Here is a 13,261-nt window from a genome sequence, read left to right as displayed (position 1 = left end):
ATGCAACTATAGCTCTGATTACCTGTAAGATGCAACTGCTGCTCTGATCGTTTGTATATATTTCAAGTAAAATAGCACATGGTCTAATTAATGGCAATGTATATGGTTTAGTGAGTTGTTTGCGTGGGTTCTGTGTGCTCTCAGGACCGGGAGAGGCAGCATGCACAGATAGGGAACATGGTGGAGTTTGCCATCGCTCTGATTGGCAAGCTTGATGGCATCAACAGACACTCATTCAACACATTCAGGCTTCGTGTGGGTAAGTCTGACTGCAAAACACTTCAGACTCACAAGTCTAAACCAATCTGAATTGTTACTCAATTATTGTTAGCCATTACCTGACCAATCAGAATTAATGCTTGGATGTTTTGTTGTCATGTTTTTTCTGAGTGAAATTATGCTTTATCCCCAAATGTAACATGATATGTTTAATATTAGAATTAATAGTCTTATAAAAGTCATTTAGACATACGAAAACGGGCAACTCTGCTAAATCTGTTATATTCCAGAAATAGTAATGCAGCTCATAAGAAGGAGCTAAGGCCTTTTCAACAGATCAGGGATAAAAGAAGCACTGTTATGAAATGCTTCATAAACACTTTGTTCAAGAGTCCGGGAATGTTTCACCCATCTGTGGCAGAGATCCGACAAAATTATAATAACAGACAGAAATACATTCATTCTGCGGTTATAAAAGGTTTTATTAGAAAGAGGGCAAAACACATTCCAGGAGTCCTTTTGTTCCAGGTGTTCTGAGGCAGCAACTCACAGAGGAACCACTTTGTGCTTTGTGGGTGCCAATTATGTTTGTGAAACAAAATTAACATGAGGATCATTAAGTGCCTCACTGACACAGAGTGGCAAACAATAGTTCATTCACAGTAACTGGATGTTGGTTTGGCATGAATTTGAATGCCAATATTATGTAAATGTGACAGAACGTGTGCACGTGTGGCCTCTTTGTGTGTGTGGATTTGGAGAGTTTGTTTATTGACTGTGTGTGTACAGGTATAAACCATGGCCCAGTGATTGCTGGGGTGATTGGGGCCAGGAAACCACAGTATGACATATGGGGAAACACTGTGAACGTGGCCAGCCGAATGGAAAGCACTGGGGAACTGGGCAAAATACAGGTATGAATGCTTTATTGCTCTCTTACTGCACCTCTCTATAGATGAAAAAGCTGTTTACGAACAAATGCTCAGAGTTGGCACTTCATTAGCATTACTTTAGCGCTTTGATACAATTGAGCCTAAAATTAGCTCTGTGTGGGGCTGACAAACCCAGATTACAAAAGACTGTTGGAGATTAAAGTTTCTTTAGATTTCCATCAGGATCGGTGGATCGGGGCAAACCCAGGATTTTACACAAATTACAATAATTCATAGACCCTGGCCATCAAGATCACCGCTCTAAAAAAAAAAAAACTTGATTGCACCGCAATGTCGGTAGATTTGCATTCTTATGAGGAATCGCAGAAAACCTTGCAAGTGCAAGCGGCTGATTTTAACTTTTAAAGCACAGTTGCAGTGACAAATAAAAGGCCAAATACCATTCAGGAACAGGACACGGTCTCCGCTAACTAGTTTATAGTTTTAACACCTTATTGAGTGCTGCTATTTAATATCATTTTATGTTGAAGCAGTGGCAACAGTTGCTGTTATTATCCAAATCAGGCAGCCCTGTAATAAATGTTTTTTCCTCAAAATTAATAATCATGATTTAAATTTTGAGCAATATAAAAGTGATTATTATTTTAATCATTATTGTGCAGTCCTACTCCAACAAATACCACGTTTGGTGTCATTTTGTGTGATAGAACTGGAATTCTGTGGGATGTGTTTGAATATTAAATCAAATATTTAGGAAAAGAACATAGAAATTTGTTGGTCAATTTACTTTCATATCACCATTTAAGTTTATTTCTACAGCTAGGTGATTGCTCATATTAAAATTCTAAATGTTAAACAGTTTTATCTTTTGCTGTGTTGTTGCACAGATTTGCTGTGACGTGCTTTTGTGTTGCAGGTGACGGAAGAGACGTCAGATGTCCTGCAGAAGCTGGGTTACTCATGCGAGTGCCGTGGCCTGATTAATGTGAAGGGGAAAGGAGAACTCAAAACCTTCTTTGTGTGCACAGATTCCAGCAAACAGCAGGGCATCGGTCTGAGCTGAGACTGAAGCCTTAGTCCTCAGAACCATTGACACATTCATACACACATCCACACAGACCTAAATGTGATCTGTTTTTTGTTTAGTTAATTTGTTAGAGAATGTCTCATTGCTACTGGATATGTTTCTTTTTAGATCATGTCTAAAGAACTGCACATTCTTTATTACTCTTAAATGGTAAAGTGATTTGACAGCATTTGAGACCTGAAACTCTGAGAGGACCAACATCTTACAACACACATACAGTAGGTATCTTACCCAAACACAAGCTGAACTTTGCGATCCTCTTATGGGAAACAGAACGTAGACAGTGGGTAACTGAGTTCACTGAAGGAAAAGGACATTCTCAGTATTGCTCTTAGACTCTCTGGGTACTGCAGTCATTGTGCCCTTGATCCACTTGGATTTAGACTGATTTGGGATGACTGAGCTGGTCTGCTGGTTTCAGACTTACACTCTCATTTGAGACTCGCAGGCGGAGGGACCAACACATGACCCACACAAACCCACCATCACAGATGAGCAGATGTGAGAATTTCTATAATCATTTGAAATCATGAAACTTATTATCAAACTGTCAATTGTGGATGCTTTGAGTTTTCCTTAAAACCAACTGCAATGTGTGTCAAAGCCAAATTTTCACATGCTGGGCTCTCACGTTGATTTGCTGTTGCCCTTGCGTTTAGAGAATGTGGACGTTGGAGGCCTTCCCTAGCTTCATACTGTTACAGATGAAAATTATTAAAGAATGGTTATCTACATAAACAGGAAAGAATGTACATTACTGAAGCACATTTAACTATGGCAGAACATGTACTTGCATTGCTTTTCCATTTAACTGAAATAAATCATCTCTTTAACTATTGTTTCTCAGATCTTGACCAAATGGCTCTGTGCGCACTCCCTTCTAAAGTTGTAAATTTGCTGCTTGTTGCACTCACATTTCGGCAGCATCATGCCATGTGTTTTGAGTCACACTATTGCTAGTTGATTTGCTCAACTGTCTGCTTCTGTTCAATGAGACTGCTTAGTGAAAGTGGTTTGTGATTGGGTTGTATTTGCGTCTGACAAAGCCATAGGTATAAATGTTCAAATCAGTTGTTTATGATAATCCTATGTGCCTCTTGATTTTGCATCCTCTAAGTGAACATTACAGTATGACTGAATTTATGTACCAGTAATTGAGATTATGTGGTGCCTTTCTGTACCGTCTGCAATGTTGTGAAGAATATGCCTTCAATCTCCTCCATTTTGTATGCATTGTTTCAGAATAAATCGTTTTACACTTTACATATGCTTTCTATGGCCAAGGTTGTTGTGAGGAATTCATACCTATCACACGAACCCAAGAACCAGGCAAGATTTAGACACTCTGGACACTGGACTTCTCTTACCTTGGTAAGATGCATTTTGCAGAGAATGTTAGTGTGGCACTAGCCAGAAAAGCTTGTTCATTAGCACTTTAAGAAAATATTATTTGTTGCACTACTACAATAGCCATGAGAGATTAAAATAAATAAATACAGGAACCAAAATGTTTTTGTCTAAATTGTCTACTGAGGATCTTTGATTTAGAGCATTACTTTTTAATTTAAAATGGTATTTTCAAATGTTTGTCAATGATGTCATATAAATCTAGCACTGCCTAACATGAAGGGTGATTACAATTACCCATGCTTTCTCTGTAAACAACATAAAAAGCCTTATGTTTGGCTTAATATAAAAAAGTCTGAGCCAATGTATGTAATAACATTGAGTGGTCTTGGTTTCATTTCCTTTAAGGTTTACTCAATTCTCCCAAAGCACAAAGGGATTTGAGAATCTTGCTGAGAACACAACCACCATTATGAACCTCTCTCACATTGAATCTAGAAATTTCACGATTTATTTTATTTGGCCATTTACAAATGCTGTTTACTGACACTACTGAAATGTTAATCCTCCTCAAGGGTATCATACTTATAATTGTATAGCTCTTATACAATCCTACAAGATCTTATACCTGTAAAGCTTTTTGAGTGCCTCATTTGCCAGCACAATCAGGTTAAAGTACATCAGAGAGATGCATCCTTTCTTTTGTAGCATCCATCTCCATTACAAACTGATTTAGGGAGGACCCAGCAGGGTAATGCTGTGCAATAAATATCTCAGTTTCCACCAAATTATCTTTACAATTCAGCAGTGGGTCATTTGATATAACTCAGAATATACAGCAGAATACCTGCTGTTTAGAAAAACTGACACAGTTTAAATTATATAAAGCTACATAGGAGTTACATATTGCTGTTTCGATTTGCTAATGTAAAAAAAAAATTTCTTGTGTAAAAAAAACTGGAAAGGCAAATAAAAAAAAAAAAGATGTTTAATAAATGAAAAGCAAACAAATGCAAAATAGAAGCACCATCGTAGGGGTATTTTGAATAAGAAGAACCGATAGACTGCAATGATGGGGATCTCAACACACTCCCTCCATGGGTTCAGATATATCTCCCACTGAAACATAGAAAACACTCTCATAATCTTGATAATGTCAGTTCATAGTTAGATAAAGTAGTTTCCTGAATAAGGTTCAGTAATTTTAAACAGATACCACTCAAGGAAAGACAAAGCCTAACTGCATTAAAACGAGGGGAAGATAAATTGTGAGTAGTTTGAAGAGGGTTTCTGTTACCTGTGGTCAGGTGAATAAACGTGTCCTCTGCATTGTCGTTAGGTAATGAGATACCCATGGCCTTCCTGATACCATACACACTGCATACATCACCTGGAGTCACCTGACTGGTCAACTTTGCAAGGTTACCCGAAACTTTCTCCGCTGCACAATTGAGGGAGGTGGTTACAATGAATCAATGATTTATTCTCAAATACATCAAATTAGCTTTTTTTTTTTCTCTCCCCAATTTGGAGTGCCCAATTCCCAATGTGCTTTAAGTCCTCGTGGTGGCGTGGTGACTCGCCTCAGTCCGGGTGGCAGAGGACGGATCTAAGTTGCCTCCGCGTCTGAGACCGTTAATCCGCGCATCTCATCACGTGGCTTGTTGAGCGCGTTACTGCGGAGACGTAGCGCGTGTGGAGGCCCACACTATTCTCTGCAGCATCCACACACAACTCACCATGTGCCCCACCGAGAGCGAGAACCACACATAATAGTGACCACGAGGAGGTTACCCCATGTGACTCTTCCCTCCCTAGCAACCGGGCCAATTTGGTTGCTTAGGAGACCTGGCTGGAGTCACTCAGCACGCCCTGGATTTGAACTCGTGACTCCAGGGGTGGTAGTCAGTGTCAATACTCGCTGAGGTACCCAGGCCCCTCAAATGAGCTTGTTTTTAAAAAAAAACAACAACACTTAAGCTGAATAACAATACATAAACACAATACAATACTTTTCACATAACTGCTAATGATCAACTTGTGAAATCTGCAGTTACACCAATCAATATGCAAAAATACTTTATCAAGGAATGGTAATAATCTTGGTGGTCAGAAGACGGGCACTGCTAAAACCAGTCCTGACCAGGATTCAACCCAGCAGCCCAGCACTAAAGCAACTGCTATTCTACAGTCTTGGTACTTTTCCCTCAGTACTTTCTAGATGAGAACTCTTACGAGGAACGGAACACCCGAGGAGACTTTTCCCCTGTTGCATTCGCATTCCCAAAGTAACCACCATAGTGACGTCATCTAGTATCGACCATTTTTATTCTGACATTATTTGCATGCACATTTCAATGGCAACAACAACAAAATCAACAACACCGATGGAGGACGGCAGGATCAGAGCTACACTTTCGTTTGTTTAGGGCTGTTTTATACAAACTATGGCTGCATCAAAAAAAGTAGGCAGCTGCCTTATCAGTTAATGGTTTAAACGACATTGTTTTTGGATGAATGGAACTCTCTGAACAGTTTATAAAGCGCTTTATTTCATCCTAACTTCATCCATCCTTATACAGCCTCCGAAGGCAGCATTTTCCAGTTTTTGGACGCAGCCTGTGTCTTCAGGTTACAGTTTAAACAGGGCGCGTAAGCCGTACACGTGGTGCTCCGTGCTGCTGCCAGAAAGAGAGGAGAGGCGAAACGGCGAAAGTGCTCTTTAACCACACAGCACATGCTGAACTCGGCGGACAACATGTTGAAAATGCACTATAAACCTATTTATCAACACGATCTTTTATAATAAAGGCTTTTAATACTCAACATAAATTACTGTACTGAAGTATTCATTCATTGACTTAAAAAAAAAAAAATGTCTTGATGCAAGTTAACCACACAGTAACAGGCATGCAATACTTCCCTCATGTAAACTACATTTCATGATGGTCTAGTGTATAATAAAGTTCAATTACCCATTCTTGATAAACATCTTATTATTTATATCCGTCATCAAAGGAAAAAGTCGATGTATTAATCCAGAATTCACTTTATTTTCTGTATAGTAACAGTACAGATGCGATGAAAACTCAAAGTGTCTCCCCCAATGAAGTCACACACACACGCGCGCGTGCGCGCGTGAAACGGGTGATTCTCTTTGGATACTTTGTTATATGTTATTTCTGTTAAGGGAATTGTACAATTAGCGCAATTCTCTGAGTAGTAGGCAAGCAGCTTGTTGTTTACTAAAAGCCCCGTTCACACCGCGGGCGGCATGTCGCTAGACTTTGCGATCTGTGTCGCTGGTGGGCGTTCCTACTGCTGCTGGTGGGCGTTCCTACTGCTGCCGCCACTGTAACGTTATTGTTGGACTGCACAACTGGCCATAGTAGCGTTTGAAATGCTGATTACAGATGATACTGCCGATATCATTCTGATTTAACAAGGAATCAGTTCTTTTGTCTCTAAAAATGCACATTCTGCAGGGGAGAGTGTTTTATATAACTTGCAGCAGTGCTTAATGCAGCATATCATTAAACAAGACGAACGTTATATCAAGCCGACACGGTTTTCCACGCATCATTTTATTAGGCCATAACTACATAACTATAACATGTGGTTACAGACAAATGATATAGAACAGTGAAATCGCTCACAGAAACTTTCTCCGTCTTGCCTGCACTTGAGTCGACTCCAGTATCTCACACTCACCCTGCCTGGAGAAGGATGACGTGAGCTACACTGCCTAAACTCTAATTGGTAGTCGCTCACGAATGTCGCTCGTCATTTGCATAAAGTTGAAATTTTCTCAACTTGTCGCTCCCCGCGGCGATCTCTGTCGCCAACGGTCGCGACAGCTCGTGTCGCCAAAGTCCCTGTGCTCTCTTTGAAAATGAATGGGATGGTGTCACTGGCAGTGTGAACAGGGCTTTAATGATGGCTATGAAGCTCCTCTCCTTTCTCAATGCACGTTTTTGACCAATCACCTTATTCAGCCCTGCCCCTTTTCTGCGCTCCGCTCTTCTGAATTCTGTCATCTAACTTCCTGTTTGTATTAGCGTGTACTGATTAGTCGATGAAAATGGATTACGTGTGGAAGCACAGAATCTATTTTTCAGCAAAAGTTGATGGTGTGGGTCTACACAACCCCTTTATTACGTGAAAATGCTCATGAGGTGTTTTTTCTGTCGCTCTAAATGTTCGTTTTTTCCGACACCTGCAGAGTTAAATTGGACCTGGCAGATCACATTCAGACACTTTTTCATAATACAAGCGTTTAATTGTTATATGTATAATTCTTCTTAATTTTTTAGGTTCCGACTTGTTAATAATTTGAGTTAAAATGTGTAGTTGATATGAAATTTCCAACAGTGACCGCTCATATTATTACACATGCAAGTTCAACATTAAAGAAAATTACAATTGTACTTTTTAAAATTAATTTGTCACCATACATTTTTTTAGAGGCTTAAATGTGATTAAAATAGTTTTAAATAGAATATAAAATAAAACAAACACTTTCATATGTGTATGTGTGTGTATTAATAGTTGCACCCCTCCTCCCATTCCGGTTTAACGCTCAAAAAGTCTGCTTACCTTAACTATAACACGATGGGTGAATGACATGAGAAGATGGTCAGAGATGTCGTACGAGGTATTTTTAATGACTATGTGTTTTCTCATGGAGTTTAATGAGCACAGAGGCACATCAGTACATCCACAGCTTGAAGGTAGGATCTTGTGTATTTGTGAATGAAATACTCTTGTTTTAAATTCTCCCCGCTCAGCTTTCCGTTGCTGTGACATCCCCTGAATACTTTAAAATGCTCATGATAACTTTTGACAACTCTATATCCTGTAAATCCACTTCGCTAGCTAATTACACTTATACATCAATAGATATCTATATAGAATACGCTAGATGGGAGATCAAAGACAAAATGTTCAAGATGGTTTCTATGGCGCATAAGCTGAATATGCCCCCAAAAGTATCTACCCTGGACTAGGAGCTAAAAATTTACCCTAAAACAGCTTTGAGGTACTAGTTCCTTAGGTGCGAAAGCGACGAAAAGCACTAGTTCCAGGGGAAAGTACCGCCAATGGGAAAGGCCCTATTGCTGCCCTAACTAGATTTCTTCAGCAGTAGGGACCAGTGAGCAGATAATGTTTAAGAAATGTGTGTATTATGCATGTTTACATACCAAGCTGGAGTTCTTTAGAAGTAGGAGCCAGTAAACAGATGATGTTTTGTGGCTGTTTAGCACTTAGTCTCTCTTTCTGAGCCTTCTGTAGCTCCCTCAGCAGCACGGTCGTCTCATCCAGCTTCTGCTGGAAATGCTCAGCTTCTGAGAGAGAGAGAGACAAAGGAGAATGGAAGTGGAATTTCACAGAGATAAATCAGTCTGTTGATGCCTGCTGTCTGACACTGAACAGGGGAGAAAGGACTTATTTAATTTAAAACAATATTTAAAAAAGCTAGATACATCTTATTGAGTGTAGTATATTAATTTCCCCAGTTAGTTCACCTGACGCATGTAACATTCCACTGTTGAGAGAGGAGGATCATAATGAATTGACTGAACATAACAGTGTTTATGTGAAAGATGTGTCTCCAAACAATATTTTGTTAAAAAACAAAAAACTTTGGGTGTGATTTTCTTAATGGTCTAATGACTAGGGCTGGGTATTGATACAGATTTCCAGATTTGATTCAGATTCATTTGGGTATATTTCAGTTATAATGTCCATATGGTCACATATGAAAGAAATCCTATCAGCTGATGCCGTTAATTATACAGGGGAACCTTCTAACTTGGTAGATTATGAAAATATAAATAAAAAATATACAGGTATATATATTTTATCATTAGCTTTTCATCATTGGTCACATTTTCGCTTTTTTAAAAATGAACAAATTCCATGTAATTCATCAATAAATGTTTCAAAACAGCATCTCTCTCTCTCATATATATATATATATATATATATATATATATATATATATATATGTGTGTGTGTGTGTGTGTGTGTGTGTGTGTGTGTGTGCTAAAAAGGTACTGTCTCACAGAAGTGTTTTGGTTGAGCGCTTAACGAGAGTGGCGTACGACTTCTTTACCGCATCTGTGCTATGTGTGATTAAAATTACATTTTTCTTTTTTTGTTGTTTTTGATCAACAACTGAATGTAAAGAACAGAAAGTATAAAAAATAAAAATAAAAAAAACCCCACATTATTCAATTACAAATGGATTATGTGGATCTCATCTTTGGACAGATTACACTGAATGAGTCAAACCAAACTTTGATGCAGTGAAAAGATCTCTGTGCTGAACTTCTTCACCACTATACTTAATCTCGGTGAGTGAAATAAAAAACATTTACCAGCCAGTTAATAACATGTTAAATGTCAGTTAAAGACATTTTTAGTCACATACTGCAATTTAGTATTGTCACAGTACCAAAATAAATGTCAGTAGTCTGTACCGACACCAGTGAAATTTCACGGTTCTCGATACCAATTTCGGTAAAACAGCATAAATATGCTAATATGACAACGTGCTATTGAACACTCCTGTTTAGCCTATTTAAAAAGTTACTTTTCATTGTAAATAATAAATTAAAAGAAATGCATGTTGCCTTCAGTGTTTCTCAATCAAGGATGCATTGCTTAAGTGTTTTTAAGTAGTGCCCTACTGAAATCTGGTTTATTTTTTTCCAAATCATGTTTTCCTTTTTGTTATTATTATTTTCCAGAATTCAATGTTTTAGTTTAATATAATTTCATCATCAAAATAAGACTGTTCAACATGTCATTGCATTTTTTTTTTTTTGCAAAACTTTTATTCAGCAGTCTTGCTTGCGATTTATTGCTTAATTGTTATTATTATCAGTGAATCTTATTATTTTACAGTTATTATCATATTTTCAGTGAATCTTACATTTTACTATACAGTTAATTTCTTCAATTTCAGGGCTCTAGCTTATATTTTGAAGCATGCTTTTATTATGACATGTATTTTTTGCCTGAATCTTCACTTTACTTCAAGGTAAACAGTTTGTGACACATTTAAATCACGTCTGAAATCTCTTCTCTTTACACTGCCATTTGAGTCTGACAAATGAAATATAGGACACAGTTTTGGAGTGTTTGGATTTTAGATTACTGGTGTTTGTGGTCATTTGGAAATGTTATGTTTTAAATTGTATTACTGCGAAGCAGTGTTGTAGTACGAGAACGATCTTGGTCTTGAGACCACTTTTTGAAGGCCTCGGTCTCGTCTCAGAATCGACCGCATTTTTACTCGCTCTTGTCTCAGTCTCAGACAAAGAGGACTCTGGATTTTATTTCAAGACCGGTCAAGACCACAACTGCAGTATCACTAAATTGCCTGTGCAGTGTCTGATTTATTTGTTAACATCATTACTGTGATTGGATGTAAAACTTCCTGCTTCACTTGACTCATTTCTAATTTGAATTTTTTTCACGCACTTAGTGATGGGAAGTCCGATTCTTTTCCGCAAAGCAATTCTTTCGGACGGTTCGTTTCAATGAACTGGTTCAAAAAACCGATTCACCAGTTCATTTACGTCATCACTATATATACTGCCAATACGCCGGCGTCGTAGAATACATGCTCAAACACATTCAATAAAGCCACATGTAGGGGCATATTGCTGATTATAACATTTTAATTAAGTTATAATAATAAGAGTGTTTATTGTCATCAGTGATCTTACAATACAACCTACATTAAAGTTTTGCACCTAAAGCACCCAATACTGACACTGATATACAAACGCAGATGTTCTACACATGTTTAAAGCATAAAAAGTGAATAAACTAGTCTTAATCAACTCACAGATTTTATTTTACAGAAACCATGATCCAGCTCATCACAACTTTAGATATAATCTGCATGCACAATACTCTATAGTAAAATTTGTTTACATCTCTCGACTGAAACGTTTCGCCCACTCATTCAAGTCCTCGGTTCACACATGCTCATCAGCTGCTCACTGACCAGCAGTTCTCAGTATTATGTTCAGTGTACTGGTGACTCGCAAACTGCTGTGATCGACTCAATGTATGCTGACGCGAGAGCTGCTGTCTTCGGATCAGTGTACTGTTGACTCGAGAACTGCTGTCCTCGGATCAGTGTACTGTTGACTCGAGAGCTGTAGACTGAATCATCTTCATAAGTTGATAAAACAGTAATACAATCAGGTCAAACATATTTCCAGTATGTTTTATTTGATACACTCTCTGTTGTTCAACAAAATACACCTCCGAAAGAGGTGATTCTCAGTTCAGTGTACTGCTGACTCGATTACTGTTAGGAGCAACTCATTGTACTGTTGGCCCGAGAGCTGTTGCGACCCGAGCGTTCAGTCAGATTTGTGAACTAGTTGGAGCGGTTCATTGCAAAAAAGATTTGGCAAAAGAAGATATCACCAGTTCTAGGATCATATTACTCCCAGTTATCGGCTCATTTCGATTCGGAATGTCAGGCACATCCGAGAGACAGGTTACGATAGAGTAACTTGTGGATCAGTGTTGACTTGAGACATGAACTGTTTCAAACGATTCAGTCCGATTTGGTGAACTAGTTCAACTCGTTCACTAAAAAGAACCGGTTCAAAAGAATGATTCGTTCACGAACTGGACATCACTACACACATTCCAAGAAAGTGAATGTGCGAGACAGGAGAAGAAACTGTGGCTGTCTGAGAGATGTCAGACAAATCTTCTGTAATACAATCTGGCTACCTAAACAAGTGTTTCCCAACCACTGTGCCCACTAGTGTGCCATGAAAGATTGTCAGGTGTGCCATGGAAAATTATCAAATTCCTCAAAATAAATAAATAAAAAATTTTCCCGGTATTTTAGTGAAGGCATAGAGACGGTAGAAGAGTTTTAAAGTTGCCAATTCAGTATATTTTCCATTACAAAGTATTTTATGCAACCAGTTAAAATATTTTGTCCATCATAACATTATTGTTCTAACAAACTCTTGTCTGCTGTCAAACGCAACTCCTCACATGCCCACAAAATGATGCTTCATCATCACACTTGTAGTAAAAACATTCAGTCAGTGAACCGAATGAATGAACAGAATACAACAGGTGTACTGTTTTACTCACAGACTAAAAGCTGTTTATTTGTGCACAGCATGGAGTTACAGATGTTATGAATAGATGTGGCTTACTTGTTGCGTTTCTCTCATGAAACATAAAAAGAATATGAGAAACTGTTACATACGACTAAAAGCAAATTCTCCTGTTTAAAACAAGTCCAAAAACAATGTGATATGATGTGTAAATTCTGAGGTACTGTAATCTTCATGGAGCACATTTTACATCTGAACCGGTGAATGGAGACCGGGCGGCTGATCTTGGGTCCTAGTGCCTGCTGGATCCAACCTCTCTCAGTGCAACTTATGTGTTTTTCTCTCTATCAACAACGCAATTTAACCCGGTGCGACTTTATTTCCGGAAAATAAAGTAAATTAATAAATAAATAAAAATGTAATTTGCTGTGCTGTTGCAAGAATTAATGTGCAAGAACAAATCTACAAATTGGAAAAGACAACTGGTTTTTCACAACCCGATCTCATGAAAAGTCGTACATAATTTATGAGTTGGCTATTTCATATGGTAAATAATAGGGTTCAAAACAGTGTTACTATGAATGCAAACTTTAATACAGTGAAAAAGA

The 13,261-nt window shown here is 38.2% G+C and overlaps 2 protein-coding genes across 5 annotated transcripts in view; one reads left to right on the top strand and one right to left on the bottom strand.

The window, feature by feature from the left end:
• LOC127444080 (adenylate cyclase type 2-like) overlaps positions 1–3,462 on the top strand; it is a 99,230-nt gene extending 95,768 nt beyond the window's left edge. For all 4 annotated transcript variants that reach the window (XM_051703255.1, XM_051703282.1, XM_051703273.1 and 1 more), the window contains 3 exons: positions 145–259; positions 1,009–1,133; positions 2,029–3,462. In XM_051703255.1, the coding sequence (XP_051559215.1) occupies positions 145–259; positions 1,009–1,133; positions 2,029–2,175 (387 nt within the window). In that variant the 3' untranslated portion in view covers positions 2,176–3,462. The remainder of the gene's footprint in view (positions 1–144; positions 260–1,008; positions 1,134–2,028) is intronic.
• A 1,055-nt stretch (positions 3,463–4,517) lies between these two features.
• Positions 4,518–13,261, bottom strand: part of LOC127444127 (bromodomain-containing protein 7-like) — a 34,467-nt gene continuing 25,723 nt past the window's right edge. The window contains exons 15-17 of the mRNA XM_051703344.1: positions 8,748–8,891; positions 4,844–4,987; positions 4,518–4,665 (exon numbers count right to left, since the gene is read on the bottom strand). Of these exons, the coding sequence (XP_051559304.1) occupies positions 4,628–4,665; positions 4,844–4,987; positions 8,748–8,891 (326 nt within the window). The 3' untranslated portion in view covers positions 4,518–4,627. The remainder of the gene's footprint in view (positions 4,666–4,843; positions 4,988–8,747; positions 8,892–13,261) is intronic.

Source organism: Myxocyprinus asiaticus, chromosome 1, assembly GCF_019703515.2.
Source record: "Myxocyprinus asiaticus isolate MX2 ecotype Aquarium Trade chromosome 1, UBuf_Myxa_2, whole genome shotgun sequence".
NCBI lineage: Eukaryota > Metazoa > Chordata > Actinopteri > Cypriniformes > Catostomidae > Myxocyprinus > Myxocyprinus asiaticus.
Note: the sequence above shows the minus strand (reverse complement) of the source record. Positions and strands in the feature narration are given on the sequence as shown.